This window comes from Homalodisca vitripennis, chromosome 3 (assembly GCF_021130785.1).
Source record: "Homalodisca vitripennis isolate AUS2020 chromosome 3, UT_GWSS_2.1, whole genome shotgun sequence".
Lineage (NCBI taxonomy): Eukaryota > Metazoa > Arthropoda > Insecta > Hemiptera > Cicadellidae > Homalodisca > Homalodisca vitripennis.
The window spans coordinates 142,723,092-142,741,374 of NC_060209.1; the positions used below are offsets into that span (position 1 = coordinate 142,723,092).

The window sequence follows — 18,283 nt, forward strand, 5'->3', positions numbered from 1 at the left end:
ATGTGTATGATCTGAGATATTAATAGTAAAAACATAATTAAAATAATCAAATCATAATTTAAAACCATCCTCAAACCTCAACCTCTAAATAGACTTTGGCCACAGTTTCGTAAATTTAAAGAATGACAACATACATGATTATAACATTTTAATTTGAGGGAGCATACCCCACATCTATATTACAAATATTTAGCAAAAACATTGTATGATTGTATGATGCTAGTTATGTGTGGTTAAGGTTTCAATCTGAAAAGCAATTTTGTATTTTAAGTTAGTCCACATTTCAAGGAATTGAATTGAAATACAATGTCATGTAATTGTACTGACCAAACTGTTATAATTTAATCAATATAAAACTTTAAAATATAATCTAATTTACTGTTAGATTTAGTAGAATTTCTTGTAATAAAAAAAATAATATTGCAATGATCGCTTCCTGCAATACACCTCAATTCAAATAATATAGCATTAAGTATTCAATACATATTACCAACACAGGATCCTTATTAGGGGGCAAACCACAAAGGATCACTCTTAAAGTTTTGAGATACCAGCAAACAGCACATACAGCAATAACCTTATCATTCGTATTTGATTATGTAAACACCAGTCAGTATGCTACCTGATAACAACTTGGATTCATCAGTGTACTTGAGTTATCTGTTCTGAAAAATGATGTCAATTTCGTGACATTATGGAGTTATTGGGATAGCATTTTTAGGCTCTGGTTTTCTACAATGTTTAAGTTGGTTTGTCTTAAGAGGAGTGTGTTGAAGATGTCAAAACTGCCTTTAGTACTTGTGCTATCCTGGGCTACTGATTTTTAGTGGTATTCAGAATTTTTAAGGGGACATAATTCACGTTAATACGATGACCGTTTGGAAATGCCGCAGTCCACCATCACTCAAGAATATGTTGATCAAATGCGTGCTATGATCCTAGAGGAAAGACACTGCACTTATTTATGATTGAAGCTTCCCTAAGAATTGCATCCAACGGTGTGAATAATTAAATGACTTTTTAAAAGTTAAAATGCCTCTGTTGTAAAAGTTAAAACTTGACAGAGTTTTTAGCCCAAAAATGTTATTTTAATATAATCACGTATGTGTAAATATGTTTTATATTTAAACATAATATTAGTTTTGATAATTGCCTGTACCAAAATTATTTTGCTCGCCTATTAAGATTGATTTAATTATTATATTCTTCCAATATAAGAACAGAATTATATTAATACATTTTTCATTTTAAATTAAGAATAAAATTGTTTATTTAAAAACGTTATTAAATATTCCATTCTTTACATCAAGAGGAATTTGCTTTTATTTTACTTCTTGATATTTTTAGGTCTCCAGAACCTTTAGAGAAAACTGCAAAGTTTTACTATACAGGTTTAAATATATAATACTTTTTACTGAACTACAGAAATAATAAATGAATACACCTTAACAGTAAGTGTTATTATGATTTCCTTATTCATGAAACAAAAATTTTAAATTACTCAAAAAGAAGTGAAATCTTTTTAAAATTATTAGAGAAACCATCAATTAAAGAGCTACATAATTAAGACCTACCAAAGACTCTCCTGAAGAAGATGCACACCAGCAGTAACTTGTCATTAAAATACAAACTTCTAATAAATATAAAATTAAAATCATTATTATATTTTTAGTTACTTAACTATAATTTGTCATTTTTAGCAACTGAAACATCAGTATTTATCAAAGAACAAGCATTGACTAGAATAAAGTGTATCTCAATGATCTATACAACACAACTGATGAACAGTCTATTAAAATTATTATAGCATAAGTTAAGATAAGACTAACATTAGATTAATATTTAAGATAAAACTATGTTTACTGAACAAAATTTTTAATATAAGAATAAATTTTATATAAATTAATAAACATGACTATAATTTGACTTAATCAAATAATGGTCGATGTTCAAAACTTTATTTATCAAAAATATATTTTATATTACTCAAAGAGAGAGCACCAAAATTTTGTTATTAAATAAACCAAAATTGTTAAGTAATTTGAGCTTGAAAACAAAAAAAGTACTTAATTCTGTACATTACTCTATTGAACAACAAATACTGAGCAAAAATTTACAAAAAAAATACTGATTGAAATTGAGCAAGAAATTTTGGCAACATACAGTATATAATATTATTTTTTGTCAATTGTATTTAATTTTTTTTTAACTTTCTTAAAAATCATATTTACTTAAAATTTTGTTCCCTGTTATATTTAAACAGAGTAATCTAAGAAAAAAAGCAGAAACTTTGGGAACTTGAAAATGATAAAGTTTCACACTACACGTTGCTTGTTACAAAACATCACTTCTATTTTCATTAAATGCACATATTCTCACTGCAGGGATGCACATAGCCACATGCAATGCTATTCATGCTTTTCTGAACACATGTTGCTACATTTTGCTCCTAAAGTGATTTTTTTTTTAATGGCGAATGCGTTTTGTACCATAATTGTGTAGAGTGTAATAAAAATAATGTGGCAAATATGAACTACATAATATATACCTGTATCTTTCAGATCTTCCTTCTATTGAAATTAGTAAACGCAGATTAATACTTCAGAACCTTGCACCTCATTTCACTATGACTGAACATTTTTAGCGAATTTGGACATTCGGCTTCAAAGACAATGTCGATACGTAAAGCTTCACCTTTAATTTTTTTTATTGAACATTTTTAGCGAATTTGGACATTCGGCTTCAAAGAGACAATGTGGATACGCAAAGCTTCACCTTTAATTTTTTTATTGAACATTTTTAGCGAATTTGGACATTCGGCTTCAAAGACAATGGGGATACGCAAAGTTTCACCTTTTATTTTTTTATATAAGTGAAGAAGACAATGAAATATTTAAAGACTTTATGGCGATACAGAAGGTAAAGGTTGATAGAAAAGAAAATTTAAGAAAAGTCCTGTTCAGTGAACCACAGTCGCCGATGACTGACCAACAATAGCCACAGATGACCAATCAACTACAACCGCAAACGATCGATGAACTAAACCCACAGATAACCACAGCTGCAGATTGACCAGCCGCAATCACCAAGTACAATGACAGGCCCACCAAGATGCAGATGATATGTTCTTCACAGCTAAATGTTGGAAAAAAAATTGTTTTGTATACAAATTACTACCAATAGACAACAAAAGTACACTAAAATTCATGATACCCAAATCACTGGATGGATCGAAATATGAGTGTTCATTGGTATACTTTATCTTTTAGGAGTTTTAAAGTTAAACAGAGAAAGTATGGATGAGGTTTTTCTACTGATTGCTTCGGCATAGAAAAGGCTACTATGTTATTATCCGGAAGCCACTATTTTTGGAGGTATTTTTCTTACCAGAGACCTGATAATGTACATTATTCGAAAAAAACTGACTTTATATGACTTACAGACAAAATTACATGGCATTATCACAATCAGTTCTTGTTTTCTGCCTCCTAAAAGGAAGCAATGTCAACGAGAAGGAAGCCACCTTGTCCCTATTTGTTATAGGCTATATAAGTAGATAAATATATAATTTAACGAACGCTCACGTGATCTGAGCTTGAATTTAGATACTATGTCGAGGAATGTTTTTTTCACCAGAAGTGCGGGATGGTGCCACCGAAGCCCACACTGATGGCCAGGGGCATTTTTAATCAGAACTTTCCCAACCTTAGATCACCTTCCAGATCATCCAATATGATCTGGCGCCAAAACCAAAAAATTTGGGCCTGGGTCGAAACCTGAGGTTAGAAAAGAACCAATCAAAATTGCCTCTGGCCATCAATTTTCAATAGGGGGCAGAAAACAAGAACTGATCGTCATAATATAGTATAGTTTTCTCAATGAGTCAAATAGACGTTCACCAAGAACTTTCAACTGTTTATCTCACACAATTTCCTTATATTCATCGATATTTAAAATTCTTACAAAATACAAAAAAAATTAATAAATAAATAAAAATAGTAATAAAAAACTAACTATTTTGAATAGTTAGTTTAAAAATAGTTACATCTTTTGGTACTATCCAAAGGCCACTAGTGATTTTGGAGTTTTTCTTACCGGGACCCTAGAAATCTACATTATTAGGAAGAACAGGTTCTTTTTTACTTACTGTAAAGATTACATGTCATTATGAAGATAGGTGGTTGTTTTCTGCTTCCCAAAAGTAAGCAATGTCATCGAGAAGGAGGCCACTCTGGCCCCATCTATTACTTGTTATTAGGCTGTATAAGGAGGTTTAGATTAGGATATTATAAATATGTTACTAGTGATACCAAAGTTAAGGTTAAACTTTACGAGTACTCATTTGGTCTGAGCTTGAATTTTTATACTATCTCGAGGGAAGTTTTCCTTTTTGACCTGTAGTGCGACGTGGTGTGCTGAAGGTGCGCTGGAGTCCGCACTGACATTCAGGGACATTTCTGTTCGGTACTTTCTCGACCTCAGGTCACGTGCAACATCGTCAAGCAGGATCTAATGTCAGAAAAGTTAGAAAATTTGGGACATGATCTGAGATTGGGAAAGTATTGATCGGAAATGCCCCTGGCTGTCAGAGTGCCTTCAGCGTCACCCCGCACTTCTGGCAGAGAAGAAAAACATCCCTCGAGATAGCACCTACATTCAAGCTCCGATCACATTGGCGCTGACTTACTTTTTATATTTATAAAAAGTAAAAGAAAAATGGAAAGAAGGAAGTTTCTGCCTTCCAAAAGAAAGCGATGTTGGCAAAGAGATCACTATTTCACTATCTACTACTTGTACGTTAAGCGATAAAACCAGGTTTAGATTACGTTATCATAAATATGTTACTAATAGTACAAAGTTAAAGATGACCAACGTCCAACTTTTCTGACATCAAATCACAGATCTGGCACGTGATCTGAGCTCAGGAATGTACCGCTCAAAATGCCCCTGGCCGTCAGTGCGGATTTTATTAGTGCCTTTGACGCCACCCACACTTCTGGCGAAAAAAAGAAAAATATCCCTAGAGACAGTATCTAAATTCAAGCTCATGTCACGTGAGCGCTCGTTAACTTTTTATATTTTAATATGTACATATTTACCTAATAACAAATATTTTAGAAGAAGAGTATCCTAACGACATTGCTTCATTTTAGGAGGCAGAAAACAGGAAACAATCGTCGTAATGGCCTGTAATTTTCACAGAAGTAAAATAAAATTTGTTCTTTAATAATGTAGTTTTACATCCCTGGCAAGAAAAACTCTTCCAAAAATAGTGACCTCCAGATAATACCAATGTACCCAAAGTTGTATTATTTTCTATAATCTAAAATGCATATATTTCTTTAACATATAAAAATATAGCTTCACCATAGTACAATTTTAAAGGTCTAACTCAATTCAGTTCGACATTACTGTTCCAAAATAATTTAAAAGAAGTTTAATCTGTGTATAGTAGTTGAGTAATGGCAGCTAAAGATGGGAAATACGTTTGTTTGTCAGAACCTATTACAAAATGAAGTGTTGCGTTGTTGTACACCCAGCAGGGATCACTTCTGGTTGGTTTATACCTTCCAGTAGAACCTACCACTGGGCACAGCAAAAACAGATCTGTCACTTAAATCTGGGCAACCTTATGGATGTCCAGGAGCACATCACTAACCACAAATGTTGAGATTCTGGAGTGCAAGGGTAGACTGATAAACTAATAAATTTATAAACAGGTTAATTCAAATTTGACTATACACTATTTGTTTTTAGGCTATGCATACCTATGTATTATGAATATAAAAAGTTAAAGATAACCTTAACAAGCACTCATGTGATCTGAGCTAGAATTTTGGTAATATCTCGATACACGTTTTTCTTATTTCACCATAAATGCAGTGAGGGCACCTTTGGGGCCACCGATGCCCACACTGATGGCCAGGGTTATTATTGATTGGTATCTCGTATTTACCCAACCTCAGATCATGTTGTACGATTTAGGAAGTAATCGGAAAAGTACCAATCGGAAATGCTTCTGGCCATCAGTGTAGACATCGGTGGCACCTCGCCACCCATCACTGCTGGCGAAGAAGGAAATACATCTCTAGAGATAATACCCAAATTCAAGCTTAGATTATGTAAGCACTTGTAAACGTTATGTTTAACTTGGTACTACTAGTAACATATTTTTGATAACCTAATCGATAAACCTACTTATATTGCATAATAACATCACATAGTGTAATATTTCTATTCCTAGCCTCATGCTTACACGAACTGACCTCAGCTGTTACAGATTACCGAATAACCCAAAACCAAAAACTCGTTACAAGACCACCAAATCATTCATCCCAACTGTTGTTTGAAACAAAAATATCCTGGTACAGTACGCGCGCTGAAGGTTCGGCTCCGAGTCAACCGAGCGGACTATGGCGGGGGCGGGTGAATTGCCCGATATAACAACTGTTCTGCAGACATCCACCAATGTTTGGCCCCATGCAGTCTGAATATTTATTGTCCCTGTTCTCCCTCACAGTCGAGTATTCACTGTTGTTAGAAGTGGACAAATGTAGTAGTGAGGTTAGTGAATTTTGGTAGTTGAAGGGTGTTACAAATTATTTAATATTATCCTTGCTATTAAGGTTATATTACAAGTTTTAGTAGTTTTCTTTTGATTCATCATCTCAGTTGGTATAATGGCCCGATACGTTTCCAAAGTGGTTCGAGGAAAAACTACGAGAAGCCAGGCTCGAGAAATTATATGGAGGGTTAGTGAGTCATGGCAAATGAGTCGAAACTATCTAATGATGAACGAATCCCTATAAATAAATGTTTAGAAAGAACTGCCGCAGCTTGTGGTGTTTCAAAGACACTGATTAAGGAGCGTATTCATTCATGAATTAGTTTATAAACAATACACCCCAAAACACTTTCTATTTGAATATAATACAATACAATTCAACATAATTTCATTTAAGTTTAAAACTTTTAGTTTATCACAGATCACCACAATGGCATAAAGTGTTTTTTTTTTCAGAAATAAACTATTGCAAAGTGATTCAATGTTAAACTTCCAAATGGTATTTATTGCCGTGTTGCATTTACGTGAATGGGCCATAAACTGTAGGGCAGCGGTGTCAGACTACATTCCACTTCAGACTAAGTTACGGCTAACCTAAACTATGTATCTAAAAAAATTTAAATCTAAAATTAACTTCAGTTCATTTAGAAAAACTTTCCCGCTGGTGAATGTTTCCTGACCAAATAATAAAAAAAATCCTCACATACAAACTTTTTTGTATCACAATTTTGGTACAGTTAATTTTAAAATATATTTTATTGAAGAAAAGTAATAAGACATTGAAACTTAATACATCCATTAGCATTGGCATAAACAGGAAAATAGATCTGCGAAGTTTCAGAATTTTATTTGTACAGGAAGTTGGTCTAACCATAAGTTGATTGTCGAGCGAGAATTAAACATTGCCGTCCGTGAAGGATCATTGGAGAGTCAATGTTTTTATTTGGTTAGTAGGACAACGACAGGGCCGAACCTTCAGCGCGCGTACTGTAATAGGTTACCACTGAATTACCTGTTAGTCTACTGACACTAATACTGCAGATCTGTAATGGCAGCAAGTGCAGCGGTTATGCACATATGTTTTATTTACATTTAGACACATTTATCCATCAAAATTGTATAAAGAAAGTAAATTTTATACTGTTTTGTATGTAATATATTATAAATACACATATCTTCGATTGTTTTTTTTTTTCACCATAACATTATTACTTTTTATACCTTAATTTGAAATGCGTAATTTGGTTTAAGTAGTTGTAGAGAAGATTCTTTGGTGAGACTTTAATAAGCGGCCTACATTTGTTATTCAATCGTCATTATTAAATGATTCTTTATATTACCCAACTTCGATATTATATAATAATCGTACAACCTAAATGATTACACATTGACAACATGAATACATATACACAAAAAAATAACTTAATAGTAGCATTAAAAAATTACAAAACCAATTTTAACTTGGATCACATGTTAGACATACCTAACCATACTTACAGCTTGCCCGGATAGCTGTGAGCAACCGCTTTCGTGAAATGGAGGAAAGGATTACCCGACAGGCGCAATTCTCTGAGGTACAAACAATTACAAAGATAGTCTGCTAGACAGTCTGCCGGTATTCCACTCCTCAGCTGCTATAACTGCTCGCCAAAAACTTTCAATCTCATACTCATCGACATTATCAAAATCTCCAAAAAATAGATAATAGTCGTTGTTTATTATTTACATTAGACATTATTATAATTTATAAATACGCTGAAGTTATAAGTTAAATAAATTGTAATATTGAATTATTAATTTGATAGAAACAATCGATAGATTCGATAAAAATAACCAAATAATGAGTGTAGGCCGCTTATTAAAATTTACACGAATCTTATTCATGGATATCGATGATTTAATATAATCAATCACTCGGGTGTTGGATGCTTAATATACTGCAGCCGTTCAATGTTTGACAATACATCATTTTGACACAAAAAGCGCATGTTGATCAATGTCATGGTAATTATCATATAAACGGCCGGAGCGGCAAAATACGAGTTTTGCATTATTAACTTATTGGAATCGTCCTATAGAACAAAAAAAATATAAGGTTTGATGGGGTGGAAATGAGAAATAACGAAGTTCTAGAACATAAAAAATGGAACAACTTTTCACGCGCGGAGTAATATTTCCATGTTGTATATCGACGTCGAGCGTCTCGTGACCTTTTGTGACCATGATTCAACCTCGTGATGAGGTCATCAGATGGGTCGCCATCTTTGCAAACGTAAATGAAAAATAATACTGAAATGAGCAGAATTTTGATCGAAATGAACAATGTTTTTCTTAATTTTGAGCAACAAATTAATTATTAATAATTATTAGTTATCGAAATGAGACGAATGCCTCCGGCCGAAGGTGCTGCCGAAGCCCGCGCTGATGTCAATTAAAGAAAAACATCCCTCGAGATAGTACCTATCAGTAAAATATAAAATTCTAGAGGGGCTGATCAGAAATATAAATTTAAATGTAATGCAAAGGCAATTATGTAAAGTTAAAAAACTTAATAAATCATGAAAAACTCAAATATAAATATATAGATGGATATTAATAGAGAACACTTACCATTAGTGTGTTGCCGGATATAACTGAGCAGCAGCAACAAAAAAGTGGATTTTAAGAAATTGCAACATTTAAAACTTCCTTTTTTTACTAATTTTTCTAATTTTCCTATCGCAACGAAACAACAAAGTATCCCGGTTTAAAAACAACACACGACCGCACGACGAACAAATACACTCATTATTAAAAATTCCATGTTCAATTAAAAAGGAAATAATTTCGTTTCGTTAAAACGTAAACTCTTTACGTGCCCTACTAAACACTCCGACACACACAATTCACTAGGGTTGGTCGAACTAGTGGATGGTTGATTCATAATTGTAACGCACTCACTCAATCCAATCTACTGAACACAATATCTTGTGAAGCACTGACTCTGCCCTGGAGAACTCAGATAACAGATACGTTATAAGGCTGCTATCAGTCTGCGGCTGGGACTGATAGCATATCTGTTATCTGAGCGCTCCGGGGTATGAGTCAATGCTTCATAAGATATCATGTACTGCAGGTTGGATCGAGTGAGTGCGTGACAATCATGGCCATCCACTAGTTCCGACGAATCGTAGTGAATTGTGTGTGTCAGAGTGTTTTCTCGGGCACGTTGGGAGTTTATATTTTGACCAACAGGAGATTTTTTTTCATTTTTAATAGAACATGGAACATTGTTTTTAAACCGGGACACTTTGATGTTTCGTTGTGACAGAAAAATTCGTAAAAGTAATACAAATTTTTTAATATTGTAATTTTAAAAAATCAACCCGGGCAGGTTCCTTATTTTGAGAGAACGCGCTTAGACATAGAGACATATTTTGGTTTGGTGACCACGTTTTTGCATTTGAAGCCAGTGAGGCAACGCTATATTTCGTTGGAGATTGGCGTTCTGCACATTCTGTGGAACACACTAATGGTAAGTGTTCTCTATTAATGTCCATTTATATATTTATATTACGAGTTTTATTATAATTGCCTTTGTATTACAATTCAATTTATATTTCTGATCAGCTCCTCTAGAATTTGATATCTTTCTGATAGGTACTATCTCGAGGGATGTTTTTCTTTCGTTGACATTCAGCACAGGCTTTTAGGTGCTGCCAAAGCCTGCGCTGATGGCCGGAGGCACTCGTCTAACTCAATAACTAATTTATTTGTAGCTCAAAATTAAGAAAAACATTGTTCATTTGGATCAAAATTCTGCTCATTTCAGTATTATTTTTCATTTACGTTTGCAAAGATGGCGCCGCATCCGATGACGTCATCACCAGGTTGAATCACGGTCACAAAAGGTCACATGACGCCCGATGTGGATGTACAACATGGAAATATTGCTCCACATGTAAACAGTTGTTCCATTTTTTACGTTCTGGAACTTCATTATTTCTCATTTTCACCCTGTCAAAACTTATATTGTTTTATTCTGTAGGACGATTCCAATAAGTTAACGCGAAACTCGTATTTTGCGCTCCAGCCGTTAATGTGACAAATACCGTTTTGACATTTGACAGTTCAAAAGTTTTAATCGATAATTAATTTGATTGCTGTGGTGGAATCGTATTATACTGCAGCCAAAATGACAATGCCATTGATTTCATTTCATATTCAAGTAAAATAAAAATATATGTTTTTTCCTTTTAGTTACTGTGGTTAATGCAGCATAGCCTTCCAACTTACTTAGCATAGGCTATCAATGTTATTACATTACTTTCCAAAACTGGAAAAGAATATAAACTAGCCTAACATTATTGTGAATTGTATCCTATTCAAATAAATGTATCCTAATCTTGTGATACCTCAGAAGATTGAATCAAAATAGATTTAAAAGCCAAACTATATTACAAAAATACCTAGCTAGATTATTAATACTAAGCAAAATTACCTTATTAGCTATAAATAAACGTGAGCAAATGTGGCTAATCCAACCTAAAAACATTAAAACTCAACTTGACCAGTGAGTAACAGTTGGAAAATACTTAGTATAATAATACAAAATTACCTGTAATATTGTCCTAAACTTTAAAAGTTCTGATGGTCTAATACTCCCTTCACAGTACGAATGTTCACTTCAATTACTGTCCCAGTACGTGCAACTTCGAAAGAGCCCACCAACACGAACACACACAAACATAATCAAAATAAACACCACAAACACAAACAACAAACAACTGCCCAACGTACAGATGCCGATACCACACACCTGAGAAGGTAGAAAATAAGTTTGTATACTCCATAGAGTAACAAATAACATATAGTACACTATTTTGAATGTGATTGTTCTTTCTGATATGCGAAAGACTACTTAAAACTAAAGAGATATTTTGAAAACACATTATTTAATTACCGATAGCCTACTTATGAGTCCAATGTACAGTGCAGTGAACAATTGACGAAAATTAAGATTGCAATTAATTATAAATTAGGAATAATCTCGATAATTAAAAAGGCAAGAAACCACTAAACATATAAGACAGTTACAAGTTTTCCTTGTTTGGGAACAGTTGGCCTCAGCTCCAGCTGATCAAGGTGTAGAGATTATAGAAAACGGTTCACTAGCTTCATCAGTACCAAAGACGCTGTCTCAAAATAATGAATAAACTAATGCATAGCTGTAGTATCAAAAACAACAAACCAACAATTGCATATGTATATATATATATTTGAAATTAAATAAGGGCTATTGCCATTTATACAGTTTTAATGTAAATAAAAGTCGTTTGACAGGTATTTGGTCTTCCGATCATATGTTAGTTTGCTTATTTAAACGCATATGTGACAGATACGGCCAAATACAAAATAATTGAATCGGAAAAATTAAGCGCTCTGTGGTGTAATGGTAGCACATTCACCCGGCAAAGTGAGAGATCCGGGTTCGACTCCCGGCGGAGCAAGTAATTTTTGCGATTCAATGTTTATTGAAATTAAATAAGGCTATTGCCATTTATACAGTTTTAATGTAAATAAAAGTCGTTTGACAGGTATTTGGTCTTCCGATCATATGTTAGTTTGCTTATTTAAACGCATATGTGACAGATACGGCCAAATACAAAATAATTGAATCGGAAAAAATTAAGCGCTCTGTGGTGTAATGGTAGCACATTCACCCGGCAAGTGAGAGATCCGGGTTCGACTCCCGGCGGAGCAAGTAATTTTTGCGATTCAATGTTTTATTGAAATTAAATAAGGCTATTGCCATTTATACAGTTTAATGTAAATAAAAGTCGTTTGACAGGTATTTGGTCTTCCGATCATATGTTAGTTTGCTTATTTTAAACGCATATGTGACAGATACGGCCAAATACAAAATAATTGAATCGGAAAAATTAAGCGCTCTGTGGTGTAATGGTAGCACATTCACCCGGCAAGTGAGAGATCCGGGTTCGACTCCCGGCGGAGCAAGTAATTTTTTGCGATTCAATGTTTATTGAAATTAAATAAGGCTATTGCCATTTATACAGTTTAATGTAAAATAAAAGTCGTTTGACAGGTATTTGGTCTTCCGATCATATGTTAGTTTGCTTATTTAAACGCATATGTGACAGATACGGCCAAATACAAAATAATTGAATCGGAAAAATTAAGCGCTCTGTGGTGTAATGGTAGCACATTCACCCGGCAAGTGAGAGATCCGGGTTCGACTCCCGGCGGAGCAAGTAAATTTTTGCGATTCAATGTTTATTGAAATTAAATAAGGCTATTGCCATTTATACAGTTTAATGTAAATAAAAGTCGTTTGACAGGTATTTGGTCTTCCGATCATATGTTAGTTTGCTTAATTTAAACGCATATGTGACAGATACGCCCAAATACAAAATAATTGAATCGGAAAAATTAAGCGCTCTGTGGTGTAATGGTTAGCACATTCACCCGGCAAGTGAGAGATCCGGGTTCGACTCCCGGCGGAGCAAGTAATTTTTGCGATTCAATGTTTATTGAAATTAAATAAGGCTATTGCCATTTATACAGTTTAATGTTAATAATAAAAGTCGTTTGACAGGTATTTGGTCCTTCCGATCATATGTTAGTTTGCTTATTTAAACGCATATGTGACAGATACGGCCAAATACAAAATAATTGAATCGGAAAAATTAAGCGCTCTGTGGTGTAATGGTAGCACATTCACCCGGCAAGTGAGAGATCCGGGTTCGACTCCCGGCGGAGCAAGTAATTTTTTGCGATTCAATGTTTTATTGAAATTAAATAAGGCTATTGCCATTTATACAGTTTTAATGTAAATAAAAGTCGTTTGACAGGTATTTGGTCTTCCGATCATATGTTAGTTTGCTTATTTAAACGCATATGTGACAGATACGGCCAAATACAAAATAATTGAATCGGAAAAATTAAGCGCTCTGTGGTGTAATGGTAGCACATTCACCCGGCAAGTGAGAGATCCGGGTTCGACTCCCGGCGGAGCAAGTAATTTTTTGCGATTCAATGTTTATTGAAATTAAATAAGGCTATTGCCATTTATACAGTTTAATGTAAATAAAAGTCGTTTGACAGATATTTGGTCTTCCGATCATATGTTAGTTTTGCTTATTTTAAACGCATATGTGACAGATACGGCCAAATACAAAATAATTGAATCGGAAAAATTAAGCGCTCTGTGGTGTAATGGTAGCACATTCACCCGGCAAGGTGAGAGATCCGGGTTCGACTCTCCCGCGGAGCAAGTAATTTTTGCGATTCAATGTTTATTGAAATTAAATAAGGCTATTGCCATTTATACAGTTTAATGTAAATAAAAGTCGTTTGACAGGTATTTGGTCTTCCGATCATATGTTTAGTTTGCTTATTTAAACGCATATGTGACAGATACGGCCAAATACAAAATAATTGAATCGGAAAAATTAAGCGCTCTTGTGGTGTAATGGTAGCACATTCACCCGGCAAGTGAGAGATCCGGGTTTCGACTCCCGGCGGAGAGCAAGTAATTTTTGCGATTCAATGTTTATTGAAATTAAATAAGGCTATTGCCATTTATACAGTTTAATGTAAATAAAAGTCGTTTGACAGGTATTTGGTCTTCCGATCATATGTTAGTTTGCTTATTTAAACGCATATGTGACAGATACGGACGGCCAAATACAAAAATAATTGAATCGGAAAAATTAAGCGCTCTGTGGTGTAATGGTAGCACATTCACCCGGCAAGTGAGAGATCCGGGTTCGACTCCCGGCGGAGCAAGTAATTTTTGCGATTCAATGTTTATTGAAATTAAATAAGGCTATTGCCATTTATACAGTTTAATGTAAATAAAAGTCGTTTGACAGGTATTTGGTCTTCCGATCATATGTTAGTTTTGCTTATTTAAACGCATATGTGACAGATACGGCCAAATACAAAATAAATTGAATCGGAAAAATTAAGCGCTCTGTGGTGTAATGGTAGCACATTCACCCGGCAAGTGAGAGATCCGGGTTCGACTCCCGGCGGAGCAAGTAATTTTTTGCGATTCAATGTTTATTGAAATTAAATAAGGCTATTGCCATTTATACAGTTTAATGTAAATAAAAAGTCGTTTGACAGGTATTTGGTCTTCCGATCATATGTTAGTTTTTGCTTATTTAAACGCATATGTGACAGATACGGCCAAATACAAAATAATTGAATCGGAAAAATTAAGCGCTCTGTGGTGTAATGGTAAGCACATTCACCCGGCAAGTGAGAGATCCGGGTTCGACTCCCGGCGGAGCAAAGTAATTTTTGCGATTCAATGTTTATTGAAATTAAATAAGGCTATTGCCATTTATACAGTTTAATGTAAATAAAAGTCGTTTGACAGGTATTTGGTCTTCCCGATCATATGTTTAGTTTGCTTTATTTAAACGCATATGTGACAGATACGGCCAAATACAAAATAATTGAATCGGAAAAATTAAGCGCTCTGTGGTGTAATGGTAGCACATTCACCCGGCAAGTGAGAGATCCGGGTTCGACTCCCGGCGGAGCAAGTAATTTTTGGCGATTCAATGTTATATTGAAATTAAAATAAGGCTATTGCCATTTATACAGTTTAATGTAAATAAAAGTCGTTTGACAGGTATTTGGTCTTCCGATCATATGTTTAGTTTGCTTATTTAAACGCATATGTGACAGATTACGGCCAAATACAAAATAATTGAATCGGAAAAATTAAGCGCTCTGTGGTGTAATGGTAGCACATTTCACCCGGCAAGTGAGAGATCCGGGTTCGACTCCCGGCGGAGCAAGTAATTTTTGCGATTCAATGTTTATTGAAATTAAATAAGGCTATTGCCATTTATACAGTTTGAATATATATATATATATATATATATAGTATATATATATATATATTATATATATATATATATATTTATTATACGATGTGTATTTCGAGTTTCCTTGCGTTGAAGTACACTTTCGAGGACTTTAGCTGTGCGCGTGACCTTCAGTGTGTGGTTATAGGCGGGAGGGATGGCGGGGTAGCATTATGCGCTGCTGTCCCGAAAACATTTTTTTGTGACCTCATGGGTTAAATACCCTCCTTTCAGGAATCGTAAATTGGACCTCAAATAAAAACTCATTACAATTTGCTAAAAACAGTCTGTTTTGGTGACAGTGCTGATTGTGGTGGGATTAAATAATAAGAGAATACAAATAATAGGACTTAATCCTTGTTTTTCAGTTGCTATAGTGTTCTTTAAACGTGTTTTTGAAAATAACGTATTTGTGGGAATACTAATCTGCAAATCTAAATCGTTGAGCTTAAAGTCGTTTAAAGAGATTGTTGCGCCTTCATCTCAGAGCCTAGCACGTAAACGCAAACCGCCATACAGATAGCGTTTGTATTTGTTGAAAGGGTAGTATTAGGGCCATATGAGCCAGCGATCACATAAGACCCAATAGATGGAGCACTCCATATTTCCTACAGCATTGACTGGTGTTGAAGCCAGTGGCGGCCATCTTGAGAAACATCTAGGAAACGCCACAACGCCGTCCAGAAAAGCTTAAAAATTGCCAGTGCGCGCGCAACAAATAAATAAATCGCCACCTAGCCCCACTTAGGATTAAGCCAAAAATGTTCAAATTTGGTTGTACGTATATCTCATTAAAAACACCGATTCCCAAATGGTGCAACCTCCAAATATTACCAGTTTGATCTCTATATAATTTTAATGAGCAAAAAACTTTAAAAGTTTTATATTATACAACCTTTGTGGAAATCGTAACATGAAAAAGTCGGGGTCTGTGAGGAAATTTTTTTCTTTTTAGGACAGGCAAGAGTTTTCGTAAGCGGGGAAAGTTTGAGATAAAGAGTTGAATTATTTTTTATTTTCATTCGAAACGTTTATTTTCTAAGACCAGTCCGTTTTTTCCTGATATTATCGGCCAGAATATAGGCGGAAAACCCTGACCGCAAAATCGCCCGACCTTACAACAGATCGCCATACACTCCAGGCCGCTCTCGGCTCTTAAATTACAACTCAACATATCGTTAATTTAAAATTAAATTTTTAAATGTAATTAATTATTTTTTAATATGGTTTAACATTTTTTAAAACCCCATATTATAAGGCATTCGCTTATCATATTCATGTAAAATTAGAAACTGGTCATTCAGTGCAATTAAACTATTAACTAAACTATGAGGCAATTTAATGGTACACATAAAGTAAAATACCACTAAGACATAGAACTTATTTATTTATCAACGGACACACCATTTTTTTATAAGAATAGTTGCAAATTTAATTAATTCAAAAGAGGGGGTATCGGGGAAAAATAAAAAAAAAAAAAAAAAAGGGGGGGGGCAGACAGCATAATACGAAACAAATTTATAATAAAACATGGTGTGTTGGTTAGTTTTTGACTATGCAAATTAAGTATCAAAAAATAAACAAATCATAAATAACACTAACCAAACCCGAAAACCTAATATAACTTGAGTAAAATAACAAGAACAACCAAAACAACAAGATAAAAGAAAAATACATGATAAACATTTAAGAATTAACAAGATTAAATTTTATGAGCAAATAAACAAACAACAAAGAAATGATTGTAGCAGATCTACTTGGAAAAATCTATTACATTTACAAAGAAATCAGTCGTAATTAACAATTGTACAATCTCATTTAGCAGTGCAATTTTAAACAGAAACAAATTATTAATTAATTAAAAAAAGTATACAAAAACAAATAAGTTAAATTTACCACCAAACTATTAGAAAAAAATAACGTAAAAAATAAATAAATGTAAGTATCATTGAGCATGATGAAAAGACTATTTTTCTAAAAAAGCTATAGCTACATGCCGAAAATAGTCCAGATGGCTGGCACACCAAATTACTCGCCAAATGGGTAAGTTCATTATGTTTATAAATAATGAATTTAATGTAATGCAAATTTGAAAATATGAAAAATTAGAAACATAAAATCAGATTATAAAGAGTGTTATCCCGTTTCTTACTCAGCCTAGCCATAAAAAACTTTTGATTGCAACACTATAAAGTAGGCAGATAAAACTAAAACAAGGACCCCTATTACAAATTTTAAGTGTTGTAAATTTTAATTTTATGAATTCTTGTAAATAAAGTAAGTTAAAATTCTATTATTATTGCTTTTGTAATACTCGACACTGCCTATTACGTATGGTATTCCTCCACCCAAAAAATGTATAGGCCTAGTTTAACGGTGTTTTTTTTAAATACAAGTCTTATCTAATCATTAAAGTAAAATAAAAATAATGTTAACTACGTGGCCTAATACAAAAAAATCAAATTAATTGATACATTTATGGCACTTAGACAACCACCCCACCCCCCCCCCCCCCCACCCCCCCCCCCCCCCACCCCCCCCCCCCCCCACCCCCCCCCCCCCCCACCCCCCCCCCCCCCCACCCCCCCCCCCCCCCAGGCCGAGTATAAGTCACCAAAGTGAATGTTGGATTCACTGGATAAAGAAAGAAAAAGAACAAAACAGAGCTTCACTCAAGCGTATAATTGATACAACTATATTCTGTGGAAAAAATTAAATACCCCTTCGGGGACATTGGGCCACTGACGGCCGAAACCCTTTAGAAAAGGAGGGCAATTTTCGAGCGTTTGATTCGTTACGGGTACAGATCCAAACTAACGGTCGGAAAATGCACCGA

At 34.2% G+C, this 18,283-nt stretch overlaps 1 protein-coding gene across 3 annotated transcripts in view; it reads right to left on the reverse strand.

Moving 5' to 3' along the window:
• Nucleotides 1–11,331, reverse strand: part of LOC124357610 (tRNA 2'-phosphotransferase 1-like) — a 36,060-nt gene extending 24,729 nt beyond the window's left edge. Inside the window, exon 1 of one of the 3 annotated variants that reach the window (XM_046809542.1) lies at nucleotides 11,163–11,331. Coding sequence is in view for 1 of the 3 variants with exons in the window: in XM_046809543.1 (XP_046665499.1) it covers nucleotides 1,575–1,658 (84 nt within the window). In the remaining 2 variants the exon portion in view is untranslated. Of the gene's footprint in view, nucleotides 1–1,574; nucleotides 1,773–11,162 lie in introns of those variants that run through there. The other 2 variants (XM_046809543.1, XM_046809545.1) reach the window with 2 other exon arrangements.
• Nucleotides 11,332–18,283: the final 6,952 nt, after the last annotated feature.